At 43.1% G+C, this 25,165-nt stretch overlaps 1 protein-coding gene across 2 annotated transcripts in view; it reads left to right on the plus strand.

Moving 5' to 3' along the window:
* LOC138792401 (RING finger protein 17-like) overlaps positions 1 to 25,165 on the plus strand; it is a 101,858-nt gene that overhangs the window by 41,009 nt on the left and 35,684 nt on the right. For both annotated transcript variants that reach the window (XM_069969771.1, XM_069969772.1), the window contains exons 13-26: positions 5,101 to 5,154; positions 8,609 to 8,689; positions 8,778 to 8,936; positions 10,078 to 10,267; positions 12,426 to 12,594; positions 14,151 to 14,341; positions 14,807 to 14,942; positions 16,392 to 16,551; positions 16,744 to 16,859; positions 17,225 to 17,345; positions 18,924 to 19,035; positions 21,170 to 21,370; positions 24,556 to 24,706; positions 24,880 to 24,998. In XM_069969771.1, coding sequence (XP_069825872.1) covers positions 5,101 to 5,154; positions 8,609 to 8,689; positions 8,778 to 8,936; positions 10,078 to 10,267; positions 12,426 to 12,594; positions 14,151 to 14,341; positions 14,807 to 14,942; positions 16,392 to 16,551; positions 16,744 to 16,859; positions 17,225 to 17,345; positions 18,924 to 19,035; positions 21,170 to 21,370; positions 24,556 to 24,706; positions 24,880 to 24,998 — 1,960 coding nt within the window. The remainder of the gene's footprint in view (positions 1 to 5,100; positions 5,155 to 8,608; positions 8,690 to 8,777; positions 8,937 to 10,077; positions 10,268 to 12,425; positions 12,595 to 14,150; positions 14,342 to 14,806; positions 14,943 to 16,391; positions 16,552 to 16,743; positions 16,860 to 17,224; positions 17,346 to 18,923; positions 19,036 to 21,169; positions 21,371 to 24,555; positions 24,707 to 24,879; positions 24,999 to 25,165) is intronic.

The following is a 25,165-nucleotide window of genomic DNA, read 5'->3' on the forward strand; positions in this document are numbered from 1 at the left end:
GAACCCATTAAGTAACTCAGCTTTCTCCTGATCCCCAGTTATTAATTCCCCGTCGCCATTATTTAGGGGTCCTACATGCTCTGACCTTGGTTTTTTTGCATTAATATATTTGAAGAATTTTTTGGGGTTTCTTTTGCTTTCTATAGCTACCTGCCTTTCATTGTGAATTTTTGCTGCTTTTATTACATTTTTACAGGTTTTGTTGACTTCTTTGTAATGTTTAAATGCTACAGCTGACCCCTCTGATTTATATTTTTTGAATGCCCCTTTTTTCTCATTTATAGCCCTTCTAACCTCGGTTGTAAGCCATGTGGGATTGGATTTTAACCGTTTATATTTGTTACCCATAGGAATATATTTGGCAGTACAGTTATTTAATGTGGATTTGAAGATTTCCCATTTATTAGCTGTATCCGTATGTGACAGCAGCCGCTCCCAGTCTATGCCCTGAAGTTCTGCCCTTAACCCAGGAAAATTGGCCCTTTTAAAATTAAGAGTTTTTGCCCTCCCAACATGCTTTTCTTTTCTACACTTTAAGCTAAAAGTCACTATATTGTGGTCACTATTACCCAGGTGTTCATGGACAGTGACATCCCCAACCAGCTCAGCGTTGTTAGAAATAACCAGATCCAACAAGGCATCACTTCTAGTTGGCTCCTCCACAAACTGGCCCAGAAAATTATCCTGCAGGAGGTTAAGAAATTCCCTCCCCTTTGTGGTTTTAGCTGAACCGTGACCCCAATCTATATCTGGGTAGTTGAGGTCCCCCATTATCACTACTGTTCCCTCCCGGGCAGCCCGCTCTATTTGTCTATTCAACTGGCCATCTACCTCCTCAGTAATGTTGGGGGGTCTATAGATTACACCAAGAATAATTTTTTCACTCTTTACCTCCTTCTGTAGTTCTACCCATAATGCTTCCACATCATCACAGTCATCTCCCACTATGGCATCTTTTACACTCACTTTAATATCATTTCTGACATACAGACATACTCCTCCTCCCCTTCTGCCCACCCGGTCCCTTCTGAACAACGCAAATCCCTGAATATTGACAGCCCAGTCATGTGAGGAGTCCAGCCATGTCTCAGTCACACCAACCACATCAATGGACTCCTCCAGAACCAAGGCCTCCAGCTCCCCCATCTTGCTGGCTAGACTTCTGGCATTAGTAACCATACACTTTATATTACCATCGAGTTTAACCGCTTCATTATAAGAAATGGGATTTATTACTGTGCTGTGGCTACAATCATCCTCACTGTTCATCCGCAACATATGGATCTCCCTATGCACTGCTCTTATCCTCCCCCCACAGGACCCTTCTCCTCCCTCCTCATTGTTCTGTCCCCTCTCTAACCTATCTGCCACTACATTACATACTTCATTGTCCTCCCTCCACATCCCTAGTTTAAAAACCCCTCCACCCCTTCTAGGATTCTCTCCCCCAGCACAGCGGACCCCCTTCCATTAAGGTGCAAATTATCTGCGGAAAACAGATTGTACCCCAATGAAAAGTCAGCCCAGTGCTCTAAAAACCCAAACCCTTCTTCTCTACACCACGACTTGAGCCATGCATTTAACTCCCTAAGCTCCCGCTGTCTTTCCTGCGATGCGCATGGCACAGGCAGTATTCCAGAGAATACCACCTTGGAGGTCCTTCCCTTCAACTTAGCACCTAGTTCTCTAAAATTATTTTTAATAGACCTCCACCTACCTTGTATCCTGTCATTGGTTCCCACATGGACCACGACAGCTGGGTCATCCCCAGCCCCCCCAAGTAATTTATCCACCCTTTCCACCACATGCCGAACCCTGGCACCAGGGAGACAGCAAACCATTCGGTTGAGGCGGTCTTGGCGACAAATTATTCTATCCGTCTTCCTGATTATAGAATCCCCTACAACCACTAGCTGTCTAGGCCTACCTACAATACCATCCCGCCCACTACTAGTTGGACTGTTCCCCTGGCTGTTAGGGAGAACAGGTTCCACTAGAGCTGCCATTTCTGACACGGATGCCCTTGCATCATCACCTAACTTGGCAATTTTGCTTGGGCATATAGTAGGAGAAGTGGCCTTCCTTTTCTTGGATCCCTTACTGGTCCCTCTAACTACATTAACCCAGCTACTTACTTGGGCCTCCTGATCTATATCACCACCCTCCATCTCTAACCCACTAACTTCCTGCTCAGTGAGCCGAAGTTCCCTCTCAAGGTGGCCAAGTTCCCTCAGTGTTGCAATATGCTTCTCCAGATCTCTAACTCGAGCTTCTAGATGGGCAACATGCTCACATCTGTCACAGCGGTACTCACCCTGGAACACCTGCTCCAGTTGTGCGTACATGCGGCAGACTGCGCACTGAATGAATCCTTCCATCCTGCTAGCCATCATCCTCAGTGCAACAAAAACAGTGAAAAAGAAAGAGATTAGCACTTACCAGAACTTGTAACTCCTTCTTTCAACTCCTTTTTTAAACTCCACTTATTTTCAACCACTTGTGAGCAAGCACCCATGTCTTTATTTCCAAAACCATCCCCCCTATGAACACTATTCTGTCCCTATAAAAGAACCTCACCCATCTGTCCCAATGCATCCATTCCTTTTCACCAGTTACTTAACGGTTCATTCCTAGTGAATGACCCCCCCCCCAATGAGTGGACTTGTGCATAGGAAAGTCAGATGTTTTGACCCACATCTTACTTCACTTATAGGGGTTATCTTTGGAACTATATAGTGTAGATTGTCTCAGAGGTGTGTAGATCTTCTCCTAGTTCACCTCTCTATATGTTGCAGTTAAAGGTCCCAGACTCCTCAATAAATTTCCCAGTTACTAATATTGAAAAGTTTCCTGATCAATAATCTTGTTTACAAGTGTTGTTTCTTTCTACTATGGGGTTACTATATTTATAATAGTTTGTATAATCATCACAAATTATATCAGCAAAAAGAAAAGTAATAGAACATCTTATCCCCAGATAGTCTCAGATAGAATTAATACAAAGCTGGTGCCACAATAACTAAAACAAAATAAAAGACACCTAGAAATGTAAAACATATGTATAATAATTCTTATATAAGAGTCAGCAGCCTCATGAAAACATAAATATATACTCGTATAGATACTCTGTAGTATTATTTATCCCTGTAATGAAAGGGGTGGCATACTACAAGTTCTACCAAAATAAGACTTAAAGAGAACCAATCATCGATGAAAATCAAAATTTTTTTTCCCCCTAATTAGATGTATTTACTTATTTTATTAATATTTGTAAATATAATTCATTACTTTTTGGCTGTGTTTTCAAAATATTTACTTTTTACTTTCCTATCTCGCGCCGGCTCTTTTCAAAAGAGCCGGCGCGAGACAGGAAGCTCCCGTCATGCAAAGCGGCAAGGCCGGGCACCGCCATCTTGATGACGTCACTTGCGTTCCACCGCTGGAACGCAAAAGACTAAATCAAGATGGCGGCGCCGGCCTTGCTGTAGCGGTCCAGAGGATCAGGTAAAGTATAAGATACAGACTGCAAAGGCAGTCTGTATCTTCATTTTGTCTATTTATTAAGATACAGACTGCCTTTGCAGTCTGTATCTTATACTTTACCTGATCCTCTTGTTCGGTGCAGGAAGGCCGCGCGCCGCCATCTTGAATACGTTACTTGCGTTCCAGCGGTGGACCAGAGGATCAGGTAAAGTATAAGATACAGACTTTAAAGGCAGTCTGTATCTTTCCGAAGTCTATTTATGAAGATACAGACTGCATTTGCAGTCTGTATCTTATACTTTACCTGCTCCTTTGTTCCGGTGCAGTAATGCCGGGCGCCGCCATCTTGATGACGTCACTCTGGAACGCACCGCTGGAACGCACGTGACGTCATCAAGATGGCGGCGGCCGGCATTACTGCACCGGAACAAAGGAGCAGGTAAAGTATAAGATACAGACTGCAAATGTAGTCTGTATCTTCATAAATAGACTTCATAAAGATACAGACTGCATTTGCAATCTGTATCTTATACTTTACCTGCTCCTTTGTTCCGGTGCATTAATGCCGGCCGCCGCCATCTTGATGACGTCACGTGCGTTCCAGCGGTGCGTTCCAGCGTGACGTCATCAAGATGGCGGCGCCCAGCATTACTGCACAGAGGAAGAGAAATTAGGTAAAGAATAAGATACAGACTGCAAAGGCAGTCTGTATCTTCATAGATAGACTTAGGGAGAGAGAATCTTTGATAATAGGGATAGTAAATTTTAGGTGATTGGTTCTCTTTAACCAAAGTCACTCATCTTTGCTTAGTGCATCATCCCTAGGAGTAACCTCTGGCAAAATGCCCAATCACTAAGCCCCCACCATCTCATCTCTCGGGTAACCTTGATTTAGTTAATTCACAGATTATAAGAACAAAAACTTCTTAGAAAATCTTGTGGTAGGAAAAACTATTAGCCTAGAACTTGTTAGGATACATATATATAGAAGCAAGACAGAGTAAGCAGCACTGCTCTGTGTACGGTGGGTGCCAGCGGTCCTAGGTCTAGACCGAGACCGAAAATAGTTGCAGATAGTCCAATAGTTGCAGATAATATAGAGGTGTGGGTGATAGGTGCTGTCATGTAAGGGGCTGTAACTGAAGACGCCTCTTTCTTCGGGGCGGGGGAACAGGGGCGATGGAATGTCATCCGCAATTTTAACAAACATGATGGGAGTTATGATTTTTTTTTTGTTCACAACTCTCGTGCCATTTTAAGGCGGTGGCCGTTATACACATAAATGTTATACTTATCAAAACTTTGTGCTCCACAACTCTGATGCATGTCTCTCGCTAATTCTGCATCAGTTAGCTTTTCCTCTCCCTTTTTTTTTTCTCCCCAAGACGTTTTGACAGCTTCCACCTGCGTGGAGACACATCTTACTTTAGCTACTGTCATTATTACTCAGAGATTCCAGTTGTATCTACATAGTGGCAGCATATCCGTCCAATCAGCTGACAGATACCAACATAACCAAACCTTATTGTCTCATCACTCCGGTCCCTAATCCTGACTACAGGTATAGCTGAGAGGTCTTTTCTAAGCCCTTCTTTCCTCCTTTTCATGTCTTTTCAGGCTTCAGGGAGCCTCAAAGTAATACTGCCCTTGACTGCACTAAAGAAAAACTAGGTAAGACCTGAAGAGCTTATATTTTAAGGGGTTTCTTGGACATAAAAAGATTGTCCTTTTATTACGCATGGTGAACTGGAGCTGAGCTGCAGTAACCAGCTGTATAGATTTGGCTGCGACAGCCTCACTGAGCAGTTGACTGTGGGAGAGCCAGGTGACCTGAGGATAGGCAATCAATTTTTGCCTGAGAAATGCCTTTAACCCCTTAAGGTCCAAGCCAATTTTCGTTTTTGCGCTTTTGCTTTTTCCATTTTATGTTTAAAAGTCCATAGCGCTTGCATTTTTTCACCTAGAGACGTATATGAGCGCTTATTTTTTGCGAAACCAATTGTACTTTGCAATTACAGGCATAATTTTTCCATAAAATATGTTGTGAAACCGGAAAAAAATCATTTACGCTGTCAAATTGAAAAAAAAACTCATTTGTTTTGATTTCGGGGAGTTTTGCACTTACGCCGTTCACCCTATGGTAAAACTGACTTGATATGCATGTTCCTCAAGTCGTTACGATTACTATGATATATAACATGTATAACTTATGCAGAAAAATTGCAGAAAAATCGGGACCGTTTGACCTTCTTTGCTCCAAAACGACCTTACGACTTTCCCTGTCACCAATATACCAAATGCTTTCCTCCATTTCTTTTGACCGTGCCCCCCCGGCATTTGTTAAAAAATGGTATGACGACTTACAATGTAATGTATTAGAACAACGATTATTAAATGGAATTAAATTCGTTCACACCGCTACTCCTAGCACAAAACTGAGAGAGCTCCACTTCCGACTGTTAAACAAAGCAATATATGCTTTTAATCTCTCTTATACTCAACACCTAGAAGGTTATTTACAACACTGTCCTAAATGTGCTAAATCTAAAGCTGATCTCTTTCACTGTGTATGGCTGTGTCCCCATGTTCACTTATTTTGGAAATTGATAGAATCTTTTCTAACAAACACTTGGGACACGTCTTTGCCTTTTGATCCAATCTGTTATTTGTTCCACGACGTGACGGAAGGAGGTGAGGCTCTCTCAGCCACAAAGACTATTCCTCCCGGAGTTCACCTTACTCTATTGTTAGCTCTTAAATGCCTATTAAATCATTGGCTCAAGTCTACATCCCCTACAATACCAGAGTTGGTTGATAATCTCAAAGAAACACTTCATTGGGAAATGATTGATACCCTACGTAGTAATGAAAAGTTTACGATTTCTTTCATGAAAAAATGGAAACTTTTTATAGTGAATGTTCTGTCTACAGAAGAAAGAAACTCTGTTATGCAACAATTTTCCAATACAACTTGGTATCACAAAGCAATGGTTGCAGGTACCCTGGGAGTACTTACCTGTACTTGATATAAAGTATAGTATGATACAATATTACTTCAATTGTATGTTAGAGCAATAATTGGTTGCTTTGTCTGTTTTAATGATTTGTTATATTTATTTATATAATTTTATATAAGTCTACTGACTTATCATAGTTTATCTATTTTATGATTGTTCTTATCACTTTGTATTTATGTATAACTTCAATAAAATATTGTAAAAATAAAAAAAAATAAAAAAAATAACATGTATAACTTATATTGTATCGGATGGCCTGAAAAAATTCAAACCATTGTTAACAAATATATGTCACTTAAAATGGCTCCATTCCCAGGCTTATAGCGCTTTTATCCTTTGGTCTATGGGGCTGTGTGAGGTGTCAGTTTTTGCGCCATGATGCGTTCTTTCTACCGGTACCTTGATTGCGCATATACGACTTTTTGATCGCTTTTTATTACATTTGATGCGACCAAAAATGCGCAATTTTGCACTTTGGGATTTTTTTGCGCTGACGCCGTTTACCGTGCGAGATCAGGAATGTGATTAATTAATAGTTCGGGCGATTACGCGCGCGGCGATACTAAATATGTTTATTTATTTATTTATTAATTTATATTTATAAAATGGGAAAAGGGGGGTGATTTGGACTTTTATTAGGGGAGGGGATTTTTTAGACACCAGGGATGTGATGTCTGAAGCCCTTCAATGCAGCTGTCAGGTTTGACAGCTGCATTGAAGTGCTTAATTAGCCGGCGCGGCAACGGGACCCGCGCCGGCTAACAGAGGCACTGCCCGGCTGCACGTGTCAGCCGGGATCAGCGCCGTTCAGAGCGGGGTCCCGGCGGGACCCCGCTCTGAACACCCCCCGCGGCACCATGACGTATTAGATACGTCATGGGTCGCTAAGGGGTTAATGTTTACAAACAAACACACTGGGTGTACTGCTGTGGATTCCTGCCCTGGACACTTATGGGATGGACATTCTGCTTCGAGTATGCCAGCAGCCCACCCCGTTACCCCGCCCCCCCCCCCCCCCAGGCGGAGCGCATACATCCCCTTTTCTACGCTCTGGCTTGCTTCGGGGTTCCCAACATGTCCCGCTTGCCCATTCAGTGATTGGCTGAGCGAGACGTGAAGACACCGGGAGACCCAAAGCAATCCGGAGCATGGAGAAGGTGATGTATACGCTCCGGCGGCAGGGGGGGGGGGGGGGGGGGGTTAACGGGGCGGGCTGCTGGCATACTCACAGTGGGGATCCACTGCCAATACGCCCAGTGTGTTTGTGCCCTTAACTAAATTTTTTTCGTTTCTTGTGTGTACCATTAAGTGACACATAAATAAACTGGTTTGTTTTGCTGCTAGTGAGGTATTATTAAAAGAGGTTTTATACCACCGGCTAACAGTGAGCTAATAGGTATAAGTTAGTAGGAGGCAGATACAGAGTCTGTTTCTAGCAGATTTCTTTAAAGGGGTACTCCGGGCCGGGGGGTGTTTTGGTGGATAGCTGGGGAGGGGGTGGAAATTGAAGCCAGAGGTCACTTACCTTCCCCGTTCCAGCACCGGTGCCCGGATCACACCGCCCGGTACTCCCGTCTCGCGGCCACTTCCTGGTCAGAGCTGCCGCATGAAATGTGACTTCTCAAGGCAGCTCTGCCAATCAGCGGTTGTAGCGGAGTCCCGCCTCGGCCACTGAATGGCAGAGCTGCCTTGAGACCTGATGTCTCATGCAGCAACTCTGACCAGGAAGCGGCCGCGAGACGGGAGTACCGGGCGGTGTGATCCGGGCATCGGCGCTGGAACGGGGAAGGTAACTGACCTCCGGCTTCAATTTCCACCCCCTCCTCGGCGATCCTCCAAGATTTCCCCCGGCCAGAAATTAGGCAGCCAATAGACATTTCTTGTCCTGCTAAGCAGTAAGGAGCGGAGCCTCTGTAGTAGTATTGGAGGAAAGTGCAGGTTAAGTATAAAGTAACATATGGTCAACTACCAGAGGGAGGAGAAGATTGCTGCTGGGGAGGGGGGGGACTCTTTTGTGGACTCGTTAAGTGATAAAATGTACAATAAATACTGGTCTGAAAGGTCAGTACTATATATAATATTTATTGTTTTGTAAACTCCATTCCCAGAATTCAGTCTTGGTAAGCCAAAGAGATTCAAGAAGAGTCAGAAGATGACCGGAACCTGTGCTCCATTCTTTCAAAAGAGAGGTCAGTCCTTTTTCCCTTTACCCCTGTCCTTAATCCCCTGCCCCGCTTACATATAATTTATAATTATTATTTATTTATTTTTTTGCAGTCTCGCAAGAACTTGTATTCCTAAGTCATTGGGAAAATCCCTGCAACTTTTATGTCAGACGTTTTTCCCAGCGAAAGCAGTTCATCCTGCTTGACCGGATGCTGATGTCACTTAGTCGCTCATGCAGCCAGTGTCTTCCTTCTGACGTGTTGGAGCTAGGTACTGATATATGTTCTCTGCAGGTTACACTCTCTGGTGCTCTGCAGGTTACGCTGCAACTTTTATAAGTAAAGCTCTGTTCACATCACATTTGAGAAATAATCCCCAAAGATGTCTGTGCTGTACGGTATGCTACATTAAATGTGGACTTACTGTACAATATAGACAGTCTGCTAGATTTGCGCTCGTTTACTGGGCCTATTCCACGGCCCGACAATCGTTAGCGAGGGCTGCAGGGACATCGTTATCGATGTCCTTGCAGCCCTTGTTTCATACATTACCTGTCCAGGCGCATGTCTTCTGCTTCTCCCGGTCCAGCGCGAGCGGCCTGACTGAACTGACAGAGCGCTCAGCCAACCACTGGCCGTCGCTGTCCTGGCCAGTGATTGGCTGAGCGCTCTGTCAGCTCAGACAGGCCGCTCCAAAGCTGATGCTGCCGCGCGGGACCGGGAGAAGGAGAAGACCTGCACCTGAACAGGTAATGTATGATGACTGTGAAATGGGCATCCGCCCGCTATTCCACGTAGCGATGCGTGGGTGACGACTGATGATTTAAGGTTTGAACCTAAATGAACGATCAGCCGATGACACGATCATCGGCTGATCGTTCTCTCTATTCCACGGAGCGATAATCGGCCGAATCGGGTCGATTCAGTTGATTATCGCTCGGTGGAATAGGCCCCTAAATCTGGGGTCTTGTTTCTGTCATGGTCCCCATCCCCATGCCGTCTGTGTTTTTGTTGCTCACCTGTCTACTGCTCTTGCACAGGCTAGTTACCCTAGTGTGGATAGGAGGGTATAACCTGCCAACCCCTTTTTTTTCTGCCTAGCGTTGCCGCCTCGTGGCAGGGGCCTATACCCAAAGTACTGTGTCCCTAATGTGTTGCATTTACTGTACAATCTTCCCCAATGAATGCAGTGGTAAAGGGATTTATTTTTTTTTTTTTTTTTTATAATTTTGAGTGGTTTTAAGATCTGGTTGCTGTCTTTCAGTAGAAACCTTCATTGTCTACTGCTAGAAAATATGTCCATGGTTTTACGATTGACACTGTTTACTGTACTTTTTATAAGATCTGATTGAAATGTAAGAAATACACATCTGAGATGTATTGGGTTTCGGGTTTCGTTGTCTGTTTTCTAGGAGAAATAATCGCTTTCAAGAGTATTAAACAAAAGAAATGGTGCCGTGGAAATATCATTCAGCTGATTCCTCTGGAGAGTAAATGTGTTCTAAAACCTTGTGGTCCAACAAGATATAAGGTGGAAGATATCACACGTCTAACACTCTTCTTACTCGACTATGGTGGTATTGAGAGCTTTGTTGTAGAAAGGTAAGTTTACTCATGCAGAATGGGAATCATATACTGTATAAATATATTGTTATTGGTTTACTTAAAATTGTGACAGTGGTTTTGCACCTGGGGTTAGGGTGGTTATTGATGGAACTTCACAGTAGGGGCATGGGGCTCTCTTCAGTTCAGTATGTTTGTTAATGACCTTGTGGATTACAAGATAGAATCTTAATATCTGCAGATGATACTAAGCTATGTAACACATGAGGATAATATATTATTAGCTAGAGGCTTAATCCCTTAACGACACAGGGTGTAAATGTACGCCCTGGCGTCATTAGAGGCGTTCAGAGGAGGCTGCACGGCGACCTCGATCGGCGCTAAAGATCATCCGGCTGGTACTGCAGTACCGGCCGGGATGATCTTCTCTGAAACTAGCTGGGTCACGGAATGGCCAGTCTCATACAACGTCTGAACTTAGCCTTAACATGTATTTGTAATGACAGTGCTCATTTACACAGAGAAAGAGCAGATTAAGTTTAATGTGGATAAGGTGCTATAAACTGCTACTGAAAATTTTCCAAGTTAAGACCAATTATCAAATAAGGGCTGTAGGGATCTTCCCGGGGGATGGTGTGTTTGGACACAGTTCACAGCAGACTTGGACTTAAGCAGTATAAACAGTCCATCAAACAGAAATATAGCAACACCATGCATTTAAGAACCAAACAAACAAAAAGGTTTAGCCCGTCTGGGCGCTTACTAACAGGTTTCTTCAACTATCTGACACTAGACAAACAGTGCGTCTTTCACCTGGATACCGCAGGGTGTATATAAGCTCCAGCAGCGTCTGTATTCACAGCTCCCACCAAACACACAGGCTGATCACTCCTGGCTGAGAGCAACCACCTGCAGCTCTGCAGAGCTTTTACCTTTTCCAGGCTCATCAGAGCACACCTGATCACAACACCCAAAGTGGATCGGGGGGAGGGAATGGCAAGTCCCATTACCAAAACCTACCTGCCATTCCATGTAAATCCAGGCCCGGTAAAAATAAATAACAACTCAGCAGCATAGCACTGCTGAGCAACAGATCCATCCTGGACTTACCATCTCACCGTATGCAGTAACCTCGGTGAGATGTACACCCCCTCGAGCACTTCTCCCGTGACATGTCTACAGGGCTTATTAGATTTGGGGGAAAAAACATGGTGTAGAGGTGATCTTTATTAGGGTGCCTTCACACCTACCGGATCCAGTCCCATTAATTTCTATAGAGCACATACTCGCAGGGGGATTGACATCGTATGTGTTTTAACCCCCTGTTGCCTGCAGCCCTGCTGCTAAGATCATACATTACCTGCTCTGGCGATGCGGCTGTCATGCTCCCGCCTCCCATCGGTCCCGCTCATCCAATCAGTGGTGCTGAGCGGGACCGGAGCCGGGAGCCTGACATGCAGCCACGTCGCCAGAGCAGGTAATGTATGATCTCGGTGGCAGGGTTGCGGGCAACAGGGGGTTAAAGCACATACTCAAAGCGGGATGTCAATCTCGCTGCGAGTATGTGCTCTATAGAAATTAATGGGACTGGATCCGCAGCGGATCTTGCTGCTAATCCGCAGCATGAGATCATCTGCGGATCCACTAGGTGTGAAGGCACCCTTACAGTGTACAGATATATTGATGGACAGCACAGAGATCTTTCTGGTTAGGCCTGTAATTATAAGGGTATGTTTATACTAAGCAAATCAGGTGGAATCTCAGTGTGTCATTGCCCGTCTGTGGGAGAGCGCATGCTCCTCCGCTTCCGCGTTTCTGCTCAAAGAAGTGACATGTCAATTCTTTGGGCGGAAAGCGGAGGCGCGTGAGAAATTCCATTGAATCAATGGGACAGGCGGAATTTACAAGCAGCGTCCACGGCATAGGCTCCACTTGAAATTTCGCAAGTTTTGCTCAGTGTGAACGGGCGCTTAAGGGATGCAATTTCTCATTAAACCAATTCAGCACAATATCAGGATGAGCTCAAACTGCTTCAAGTACATAGCCATCACATTTATAGACCGTGAACATAGGGGAAATGACCAAGAACTGTGTGTTTTGATCTGTAAGCTTCCCAGACAAGCTTATACATAAACTTGTATGTTTTTTAATGATTTACCAAGCAGTAAGATGGGCATCTATTGTTTTCTTTCTGAAGGTTTGCTGGCAGCTGTCTCATGAAAAGGAACTCGGTGATCGACTGTGAGACTAAAGTTACTCACCTACATACAATCTTAATCAAACTGAGTTCAGCTGAAGTTGACAGTATACGGTTCATGCCCCCCATTGCTGTGCATTGCTCTTTGGATATTGTTCCACAAAGTCCGGTGAGTGAAACATTTTCCCTTCATACATGACACTTGAGCCTTATTCTTTGCAGTATATTATGTACATTACAGCTTTTATAAGTGTGAAAATTAGAGTCTCATATTCACTCCTTTGCATCATGCCTATTGTAGAAAGGCAGTAGGTGCCATTGTCGCTGGCCTCAGTGATATAGAAAACCCACTAGTATTGTGCTAGTGACATTCTGTTACTGAGCAGTTGTTTTGCTGTTGTTTGGGTCAGAGTGCCTGGGTGGAAAAGACAACTCTTAGGGTCCATTTACACAGAAAGATTAACTGACAGATTATCTGCCAAAGATTTGAAGCCAAAGCCAGGAATGGATTTGTAAACAGGAGAAATCTCAGGCTTTCCTTTATGACCTGATCTCTGTTTATAGTCTGTTCGTGGCTTTGGCTTCAAATCTTTGGCAGATAATCTGTCAGATAATCTTTCTGTGTAAATGGACCCTTACACTCCAGACCGGGTCTTACCAGCCATTTAAAAAGGCACTGGTTCAGTGCATGGTTGGTGTGATGTGACACTGAACCTGAACCCAGAAGTGTAAACACAAACAGCTGTAAGGCCGAGTAAGCTCCTGAGACCTGCTGTACCCGACGGTGAGACCATTACCTTTTATTGTGCTGTATACCTGAATTAAAGTAGTTATCCAGTTAGGTAAAATGTTTGTTAAATCATCTTCCCTTCTGGAGACTATTCATCTCCTTCCCCTACTTCTGAGCTTCTGCTTTGTGCTAAAGGAACAGAAAATTGTAATAAAGGAGTGCAGTCCGTCTGTTCTCTCAACCATCTCCTCCCCCCTCCCTTCCAAGACGACTGATGTAAACAAAGTCCCTGGAAGGCTGTATCTGCACCATTTCTTTTAAATATGCATAAATATAAACAGCCAACCAGGGATGTTGTTTACACAAGCTCTGTTGGGAGGGGGAGATGGACTAAACAGCTTAGATACAGTTTTTTGTGTCTTTAGCAGAAAGCAGACTCAAAACTTGTGCATGAAGCTTGTATGTGTTAGTATACCTTTTTCACGGTATAGGAAAGCACAGTATGCTATATACCTATATACGGCAGGATACTAGTTTGCAGCCTTAGAGGTAGGCTCACCTTGGTTGTAATAAATCCTATATAGACCAAAATTATATATTGTGGATATTGTGATCCCACCTGGACAATACAATTATAAGGGAATTCCCTTATAAGGGTGCTTCCCTTATAATTGTATTGTCCAGGTGGGATCTGTGGTGTACCCATTCCACTTCTGTATTTCTGCTTATACATTTATATGTTTTTAATTAATTTTTGAATATGTTTAATAAAGGATTTGTGATTTGAATATTTGTAGTGGTCTCGCATTGGTTGTAAGCATAGCCTAACTTGAGGTGCCAAGAATGCTTAAGAGTTTTATATAACAGTTGTATGTCATCAGGAAAAATCCACAGGGCCGTGTATTATGGTATTACTATTGAAAAAGGTAATAAAAAACAAACCATGAACAGCCCATTTATGAAGAGATTATGAAGATTAGTTTTTTCTTTTATAGACCGGCATGTGGGGAAAAGAAATTAGAGATCACGTTTTAAAAGTGATCGGCGCTAAATGTGTATCAATGAAAGTCTTCCGGGAAGAACATAGGAAGCTAATTGTTGACTTGAAGACGCCTTTTGAAAATAAGATCAATAGTGACATGCCCTTGTCTCTTCGCGAGGCCCTTGTTTTCTTGGAGTTGGCAAAGTAAGTACTTACATTACATATAGAGAACAGAGGAAAGCTTTAATAGAATTTCACTCGGAGGGTGATGCTTAAAGAGGTAATGGTTGTTCTTATACTTCTATATTCATGATCCTGAATGATTCATTGTACAAACCACTTATTGTAGGTTGCACATAAGAGGATGTGCTGCCAACAGATGAAAATTCAATGCCACATAAAAGATGCAATCCACAACAAGCAAGTGTTTTATTGTATGATGGCTGAGACATTTTTGGAGAATGAATGATTATAGGAATGATTGTTCAGGCAATCATCGCCCCTGTATAAGGCTCTTTATTAAAAAAAAATACAGTGGCTACTAGTGGGTGATGGGCAGTAGTCACCTGAACAAGTTATGTGGATCCAGATCTACAGTATGTCTTTAAAGATTCTTTAAGATCTGTTTCTAACCTTGTTGTTTTTTTTTTTTTGTTTGTTTTTTTTAAGGTTTCCCGCCAATGTTTCTGCTGCACTTAGCCACTCAGTCACTCGTTACCCCGATCCAATATTACCCGAGGATATGACTGACGCATTTGTCATTGTTTGCCATATTAATAGCCCATCAGACTTCTATATCCATTTGGTGAGTTTAGTAAATGTAACTGTAAACCATATGGACTTTTATATTATACTAAACCGCAAGATGATCTCTGCTCACCTGTAGTTTAGTGGGGATTTAAATTAGGCATGAGATTTAAATGGGCACAGTCATTAAAAGTAATTTTGATGTGTCAGAGACATACTGTAAAATATTGATCAGTCATTGTCTCAGTGTTCAGACTGCAACAGATCAGGAGAACCAACTGGGAGAAGTCTGCACACAGCTTGTTTACTCCTGGCTCTGTGTCTTATGACACTCTTATAGTACTTTGTAAGGTTATGAATGCATAATTGTAAAAAAAAAATAAAAAAAATCGTCATCTTTCCTCTCCTGGATGAACCTCCACGTCATAAGTTTTGATTAGTCTGGGTCGGAGTGTTAAGACTGCAAACAATCAGGAGGAGGAGCCATGAGAAGTCTGCCCCCAACGTTTTCCCTCCCAGCTATATGACCTGAAATATTATAGTCTATGGGGCCAACCATGTCGGAAAAGGACGCAGAGCCTGGAGAGTATGTGCTGCGTGCTGACTTCTCCTTGCTTTTTCTCCTGATCGGTCATGGTGTAAACGCTCAGACCCTGAGCAATCAAAACTGTGGACATGTCTGTAACATGTCAAAAGTGTTTTCTAATTACAGATAGTCTTTGCTCTAGTCATGAAACATTTGTTCAGGAAAAGTGAGATAAACGATGAAAAAAGACCAGGCAAGGCGGATTCTCTCATGCAGCCAGAACTATATGTGGAAACTAAGAGGCTGTAGATGAGAAACTAAGCTAAATTCTTATACAGAATTTTTTGTATCATAATAAGTAATAAACATAGCCTTTAAAAAAAAACTTGAACAAATACATTGTCCCTCACACACATTGACATGTACCTTCTCCTTTTCCATCTTAAAGGGAACCAATCGGCATAATTATGCTGATATGGTTCCCAGCTGCACAGTATAGATCTACTGTGCAGCTCCCTGAGGCTACCAGCCAAGTCTGCAGCAGTAGCTTTACATCAGGGGGGGGGGGGGGGGGGGAGAGGGAGGTTTTATTCCAGTGTGCGAGGCTGGAAGAGGGTCTGCAACTAGTCATCTGGTTGGGGAGCCGCCACTGTGACTAGTCACAGCTCTCTGCGTATCGGCACGCTCTGTGGGCATGATTGACAGGCAAAGAGGCCACTAACAGATCAATTTCCAAGCAATCATCGCAGAGTGCCCTGACAGGCAAGAGTGCCGTGACTAGTCTCAGGCTGCTCCCCACCCAGATGACTAGTTGCCACTTTTCTCTGATGTAAAGCTACCACTGCCGACGAGGCTGGTAGCCTCAGGGAGCTGCACAGTAGATCTATACTCACTCACAATATACACAATCATGCTGATTGGTTCCCTTTAATGGTTTATGATAATTGTGCTACTTTTATTTTCTATCTTAACCGACTTAAGGTGTGTGAATCAGAGTATGCAGATACTATAGACAAGATTCAGGGCGTATACAACAGCAAAGAGGCTGACGACTTGCGTATTCTGCACCCGGTGGTGGGACAACCTTGCGTCGCTAAATTTATTTCTGAAGACGATCACTGGTACAGAGCAGAAATAAAGGGTAAGATTACCTTGTTAAAACTTTAACTTGCTGAAGTCAAAGCACAGGGTTGAATGGAAATCTAGAAAGATTTTAAAAGTAGTCAGTGTTAGTGTCTCTTACTGTATGAATTTATTACTTTTTTTTGTTGTTCCAGCTTTATGTTAGACTCTTACTGTATGAATTTATAACTTTTTTTTGTTGTTGTTCCAGCTTTATGTAATAATCAAGAAGCCATCATAAAGTATGTGGACTTCGGCAATACTACCACAGTTGATATTGCAGCTCTAAGAAGCATGAAGAAAGAATTCATGACTACACCATGCAAGGTAAATACTCGTAGTTCCTAGGAGTAACCTGCTCATGTGGGAATCCTTATCTCAAGCCCTGCCCCGTGGACTCTGCAGTAGGGACCACACAGGAGTATTTAATATTTTTTATTGACATTGCCTACAATACCAATGTAATCTACATTAAATCAAGAATTTTAAGGGCCACTAACTTGAATTTAACTACAGAAACACAAGCTATGTCCCAGTAATATTTTTCTTAAAAAGGTGGTGGTATATGCATTGGTCTTTTTATTCCTAAGAACACATCCTGGTGAAAGAAGCTTGCATACTCCCAACATTACAGCTGTGTTATATTTATTATGACTATTGACCCAATTTCCATAATCATACGTAATTTCTAGGCAATTGGCTGCAGACTTGCCTATATTCAACCTCCTAATGTTGGACCCTCTTGGAGCCCAGAGGCTTGTCGACTGTTTGATAAGCTGACTGCCTATAAGCATCTGAGGTGTACATCAATAGGTATGTATTCTGCATACTTACTGTATATTATAATTCCTACTGTACTTTGAGGTCATTCTTTGTATTCTGCATTGTTGGGGACTTTGTAATGGAGCCAATTTGGCAAGTTTGTTTGGATCTCGCTATATTAACGAGGTAGTCTAGAGAAAAAAATTGTTTTAAAACCAAAAGGCGTCTGTAAGTTTATACGGATTTGTAAATTATTTCTATTTTTATTTATAAAATGGGAAAAGGGGGTGATTTAAACTTTTATTAGGGAGACGATTTTTAATTAATGAAAAAACTTTTATTTTTTATACTTTAACTTTTAGCCCCCCAGGGGACTTCTATATACACAGCACTTGCTCTCTTATAGAGATCACTGCTGTGTATATAATACAGCACTTATCAATTAGATTAGTGCTGTATTACTCTGTTCTGCTGCAGACCAGATCTACAAATTGCCGATTCGGGATTAATGTCGGTGTGATGCTGAGCCCTGGTCTGGTAAGGAGAAGGGATCGCCCCTCCGCAATCGCATGGTGGGGTGGGGGGGGGGGGGGGAGATTCCCCCCACTAGACACCGGGGATAGGAGCATATAAGACATTTAAATGCAGCTGTCAGTTTTGACAGCTGCATTTAATGTCTAATTGGTGGGTGCGGCGATCAGACCCCGCGCCGTGCGACCCCTCTCTGAACCCCTCCATCCGCATCAGAACATATTTTTACGTTCTGATGCGGGTAGGGGTTAAAGTCAGAATAACATTTACAAGTCAAAGCTTGTAAATAATAAATATCCCAGCTGACGCTGCTAACTGGACGCAGTCTGTGGCGGGATAGTCTGCAGCCACCCCTCCTCTTCTCCTTACTCACTATTCATATGGGTTCATTATTTACAAGCTTTGACTTGAGCCTAAGAACCATCTAGTGGATGTGTTTTTAATAGAATCATGATTTTTACCAGATTTAAATAAAAGGTATATTTTGCGGGAAGGATGAAAGGACATATGGTGGGCTCATGGCCCTTTGTGGGTTAAGTGTTTTAGATTTAAAGTGTTCCTAGCCTCAGACACTTTTCTTTTTCTTGAAGACTGGAAAGAATACACCACTTCCTGTAGGACGTACAGCAGCTGATAAGTACTGGAGGACATGAGATAATAGTAATTTACAAATCTGTATAACTCTTACACCAGTTGATTTAAAACAGTTGTTTTCTTTGGAATACCCCTTTAAATATAATGTATACAACATGATTATTACTATTATTATTCTTTGTGGCTTCTGAACAGTGCTGATCGCTGAACCCTTTGGAAGTCATGTAGAGAAATAGAGATCTGGCTGGCACATGATCAGTGCATTTCCTCTTGGGGGACAATGACTCCTTAGTAAAAGTGGTGACCCATCAATTTCAAAACAATTCCATTTCAAAATAATTCCATTATTGATGTATAATGGGTCTTATCAGGTTTTCTTAGCCTTTGAATCTTATGAAGATTTAGGCTGTAGAGTATACTACTATTTCCATCAAAATGCAATAGGAACCTTAATGCACTGAGAGCCGCAGTATGAGGATTCCCCCCTGTTGTCTGGTCATACAGGTATTCTGCTGGAGAACAAGCTGTCTGTAGAGCTTTTGGATATTAACGTGAGTCATGTGACCAGCATTAACACCATGCTAGTTGAGGAGAGAGTGGCAACTTTTATAGAGAGGTAAGTTTTTCGTTATATTGTGATCTCTTTTTCTTTATGATATTTGGCTTTCTATGACTTTACACTGATTCAGCCTCTGTATAGATAGAGCATATTCTTCTGCTTTGCATTTTGCTAATGAGTAGTTTACAATTGTTAAATCCACAAAATGACTTTTTATTTTTTGTGATTTGGTGATACTAACACAAGGGCATATACTGTGGGGACAGTTTTTTTTCTGCCTCTTTTTAAGCCCATTTCTACTGTATGGGAATCCTCAGGATGCACAACAGTGGAGCACAGAGCCACCAGCTCCCTAATCCATCATACAGTCTCGTAGGCTGCCAGCACTTTCAGCTTTGATGTAATTGTGCCCATTTATGCATTAAAGGGGTTGTCCGGCGCTAAAAAATTATTCACAGAATAACACACATTACAAAGTTATACAACTTTGTAATGTATGTTATGTCTGTGAATGGCCCCCTTCCCCGTGTTCCACCACCCCCACCCGTGTACCCGGAAGTGTGGTGCGCTATACATACCTGTCACGTGCCGACCACGGTCTCCGATCCTCAGCAGTGACGTCTTCTTCGGGCGGCCGGCGGATCTTCCCGAGTGCCGGCCGCCCTCTGCAGCGTCATCCGAAGCTCAGCCGCGATTGGCTGAGCATAACTGTGCTCAGCTAATCGCGGCTGATGACGCGGCCACGTCATCAGCTGCTCAGCTGCGATTGGCTAAGCACAGTTATGCTCAGCCAATCGCGGCTGAGCTTCGGATGACGCTGCAGAGGGCGGCCGGCACTCGGGAAGATCCGCCGGCCGCCCGAAGAAGACGTCACTGCTGAGGATCGGAGACCATGGTCGGCACGTGACAGGTATGTATAGCGCACCACACTTCCGGGTACACGGGTGGGGGTGGTGGAACACGGGGAAGGGGGCCATTCACAGACATAACATACATATTAACTTTATAATGTGTTATTCTGTGAATAATTTTTTAGCGCCGGACAACCCCTTTAATACTGACAGTGCCACCACAGACTGGAGAAAACGTGCATCCTAGGCACCACTATATGCAACGGGAACGGGTTTAGATGAGCACTTAGGTGAAGGGGCACTTATGTTTGTGGAGGCACTAAGGAGTCACTTGTGTGGGAGCTCTAAGAGGGGTATTTACTGTATGTAGGGGGGCAGTATTGGGGCTCTCTAACTGTGCCGACACTAGGGGACACTATTTCATGGAGCTACAGAAAGGGCACTATTGCTGTGTTGATGACCCTAGGGAGTCCTTTTATTGCGTGGGGGCACTATTGAGGGTTGCTGTAGTTGTGAGGGTACTTGAGGTAGCAACAGACATGGGATAGTGCTATTAAATGGGCTGGTGTGTTGGCAGAACTCTTAATGGTGGTCTGGGCCAGACAGAGAGAGAGAGGAAGTCGATCCAATTCGAGAAGACACAGTTTATGGTCACTAGACATTACTTTACTGTAATTGCTTACATGGTTTGCAGAGCTGTTGTTAAGCTGAGATCACCACTTTATGGTCACTGTATGAGAAGAATATTGGTCTTTGTATAGTATGTTTCATTTAGTAACAGTGGTCATGGTGTGGCAGTATTATTTAGTAACAGTGTGGTGGTAATATGTGGTCATGGTGTGGCAGTATTATTTAGTAACAGTGTGGTGGTAATATGTGGTCATGGTGTGGCAGTGTTTTTTAGTAACAATATGGTAGTAATATGTGGTCATAGTGTGGCAGTGTTTTTTAGTAACAATATGGTAGTAATATGTGGTCATAGTGTGGCAGTATTTTTTAGTAACAATATGGTGGTAAAATGTGGCCATGGTGTGGAAGTATTAGTTAGTAACAGTATTGTGGTAATATGTGGTCATGGTGTGGAAGTATTTAGTAACAGTGTAGTGGTAATATGTGGCAATGGTGTGGCGCTCTTATTTAGTAACAATGTGGTGGTAATGTGTGGCGGTATTATTCAGTAAGAGTATAGTAATATTATCCAGTCACTGTGTGTTGGTAAATTGTGGTGATCTTTTCAGTCCTCCTTTATGCAGTGTTACCTCTTGTATAATCCTAATTTCAGCCTATTTACTAGTAGATCTGGAGAAGACATTAGCATTTTGTCTCTTCTCTCCGTTAAGCTCTTCCTCTTCTGCTGAACCTCATCTACCACTGAAGGAAGTATGGGATCCAGTAATAGAAACATCACCTGAACCTGTGGAGATTACCATGGATAACATTTCTCTGTTCAAGCGCAGAGAGCTTGATGTGTTCATCAGTCATGTTGTATCTCCCAGCAAAATCTATGTGCAGTGGTTAACTACAGAGAACATTCTTAAGAGGTAATGTCTACATGGGGAGGACTTTTTGTAGGTTTCATCTCGGCTGAAAAGCCAATGTTGTATTTCAAGTTTGAACTCAAGGATTGTCTGGGAAGCTGAGAGGTCCTTCCTTCATTCCTAACATGTACCTGCCCCCCTTTTGTCTTGGTATTGTATTGTATAGTGCTGAGAGGGCTGGTGGGAAGAAGTGGCACATTGGAGAGTAGGACTGGTAGGACCTTTTCTGCTCCCCAAATAACCGCTTTAATGTGGCTGTCCCATCAGTGAATGTTGTTTTTATCCAGTACCAGATTTTATTTTTTTTTGTTATGCTGGTAGTGCGGTGAAAAAACCCCCTAAGTGATGCACCTACCCTGGACCTCCGCAGATCCTGTTTTTGCATCTTCCATTTCCTCACTGATCATCGTTTATTCTTGATTCTATGACATATTTCAGAAGAACCTACCTGCTCAACCAATCATTGGGCACAACAGTGTCCCGCCTCAGTCAGTGATTGGCTGAATCCTGCTAAAACTTCTTAAAGAGAACCAATCACCTAAAATTCACTATCCCTATTATCAAAGATTCTCTCTCCCTAAGTCTATCTATGAAGATACAGACTGCCTTTGCAGTCTGTATCTTATTCTTTACCTAATTTCTCTTCCTCTGTGCAGTAATGCTGGGCGCCGCCATCTTGATGACGTCACGCTGGAACGCACCGCTGGAACGCACGTGACGTCATCAATATGGCGGCGGCCGGCATTAATGCACCGGAAGAAAGGAGCAGGTAAAGTATAAGATACAGACTGCAAATGTAGTCTGTATCTTCATAAATAGACTTCGGAAAGATACAGACTGCCTTTACAGTCTGTATCTTATACTTTACCTGATCCTCTGGTCCGCTACAGCAAGGCCGGCGCCGCCATCTTGATTACGCTACTTGTGTTCCACCGCTGGAACGCAAGTGACGTATTCAAGATGGCGGCGCGCGGCCTTCCTGCACCGAACAAGAGGATCAGGTAAAGTATAAGATACAGACTGCAAAGGCAGTCTGTATCTTAATAAATAGACAAAATGAAGATACAGACTGCCTTTGCAGTCTGTATCTTATACTTTACCTGATCCTTTGGACCGCTACAGCAAGGCCGGCGCCGCCATCTTGATTTAGTCTTTTGCGTTCCAGCGGTGGAACGCAAGTGACGTCATAAAGATGGCGGTGCCCGGCCTTGCCGCTTTGCATGACGGGAGCTTCCTGTCTCGCGCCGGCTCTTTTGAAAAGAGCCGGCGCGAGATAGGAAAGTAAAAAGTAAATATTTTAAAAACACAGCCAAAAAGTAATGAATTATATTTACAAATATTAATAAAATAAGTAAATACATCTAATTAGGGGAAAAAAAATTTTTGATTTTCATCGATGATTGGTTCTCTTTAACTTTAACTTAAAAAAAAAAAAAAAAAAGGAATAATTGTTGACAAGCGGATGGCCTGAGGGCGCTGGAATAGGACTTATGGTGCACCAGGGTAGGAGAGTATCATGCATTTTTTTTTATTTTTAGCGCAGATAACATTAAGTGTTCATTTTAATTTAATTTGTTTCAAAAACAGATTCATTGATGGCTTAGGACGTTTACTCAGTGTGATGCCACCTGGTGCTTAGAGCATATAGCAGTATACGCATCCTGTTCATGTGAGAGAATTCACCACTGGTGCTTAAGGACGGGATGCTGCTCTGGGCCAGTGTACTACCTTGCAGCCACCCATCCAGCGCTATGGCCAGTGTCTGAGGAAGGTCCATACAGACTAAAATTTTACGTTCACTGCTGTGAAAATAAAACCTACATGATTTACTTTAACTAAGTTAACCCTTCCGTGTGCAGAGCAATTTCTTCTATAGTATACACATCCTCATACTGAGCTGAATGATGGTGGACGCACATAGTTAGTCTTCCTACTGCTAGATCTACATTCCTGTTCTTGTTGTATTGATCTCTTTTATCGGAAGGGACATCTTACTGCTTCAGCACCTAGACATTGTGGACAATTGCTGCCTCCAACTTAATGAGAACACTTTGGGTTCAGCCCTTTTCTGTTCCAGCATGACTGCGCCCCAGTGGCCACACAGAGCCCGATCTCAACCCCATTCAGCACGTTTAAGACGAACTAGAGCGAACATTGCCCATAGTTCAGGCCCTTTATCTCTGGATAGTAGTCAGAAGAGGGGACCAACTCCATATTAATACCTAAGGATTTAGGGTGGGATGTCCTAAAAGCTTCTTTAACTGTAATGTAGAGGGGTCCCAATACTTTTGTCCATATGATGCATATAGAAGGCATGCAAGTGTTTTTGTCAGCTGAAGGCATAATTTTCCTGACTCATAGGGTTATGTTGGGCATAGATAACATAAAGGTCCGTTCCGGAAAAAAGGCCCCGTAAAAATATACAGCATATAGCTCTTTAAGAGCATCCAGAATTCCAGATGCACTGCTAGTCAGCCCGGGCCAGCGTCGGCACTAGAGATGAGTGAACCTCGAGCATGCTCGAGTCCATCCGAACTGGATCGTTCGCATTTGATTAGCTGGGGCTGCTGAACTTGGATAAAGCTCTAAGGTTGTCTGGAAAACATGGATACAGCCAATGACTATATCCATGTTTTCAACATAGCCTTAGGGCTTTATCCAACTTCAGCAGCCACTGCTAATCACATGCTGAACGATCGGGTTCAGATGGATTTGAGCATGCTCGAGGTTCGCTCATCTCTAGTCAGCACCTTTAACTGCATGCTCTTTAAATCAGGAGCGCATACAGTTAAATGTGGTGCTGTGTTTGACAGGGCAAGGAGCCATTAACTCCCCATGCTGTCAGTCACGCTTGTGGCAGGAGACAGCATTATACCTTTGGCCACAAGAGGTCTCTTTCTCTCCCCCACCCCACCATCTGACCTGCAGCCTACAAGTGAAGTCGCTTGTGCGCTCGCAGAGCAGGAAGGGAGAGGAAGCACCAGATGCTTTCATGGGGTCTAAAGAAATAGGTCATATAACATTGCCCAGCAGCCCACCCACAATAGCACAGGTTAGCAGTGGTTCTGAGAGAGAGTGGAATATGAAATATTGGATAATCCCCTTTGCACACTGGAGATTCCACAGTTTGCAGTTGTCTGTGTAATGTTTGACACTTTGTTTTTTCCCCACTCCTTTGGGGGTTCTAGTTTGCAAGCAGCCATGTTTGACCGCTATGAGAACTCTGAACCAGAGGATGTACCATGGCAGGTGGATATGAAGGTTGCAGTTCATCTTCGCTCTGATAAGCAGTGGATGCGCGGGAAGGTTATAAATATAATATCGGACAGCCTTGTTGAGGTAACAAAATTGCATGTTAACCATAGTGTATCATAGTGAACAAGTCTGTAATTTTATCAGTAATTTTGTCAGTGTTGTATAACAGTGTCACTGTGGAGCCATACTAAGTTACCCATCCACAGGAGATGAGTTACTTCTGTATCTGCCCTAATTTTGTTATATTTTTTTTTCAGGTGTTCTGCTATGATTTTGGCAAGCAGGAAGTGGCTGATGTCACCAACCTAAGAATATTAGATGAAAGCTTTATGGTATATGGGACCATGTGCCTGGAGTGCGCACTCATGGATATACAGTATGTGCATATATATAGAAGTCCTGCATAACAGGGTAAAACTTTAGGCCAACTATGCATCCAGAAATCTGTACCTGACCTGTACGCCAATGGTCCTAGATGCATAGTTGGCTATAAGGGGCAAAGTGGAACAATTTGCATGTCTCAATCCACTACTGTATAAAATT

This window comes from Dendropsophus ebraccatus, chromosome 5, assembly GCF_027789765.1.
Source record: "Dendropsophus ebraccatus isolate aDenEbr1 chromosome 5, aDenEbr1.pat, whole genome shotgun sequence".
NCBI classification, from domain to species: domain Eukaryota; kingdom Metazoa; phylum Chordata; class Amphibia; order Anura; family Hylidae; genus Dendropsophus; species Dendropsophus ebraccatus.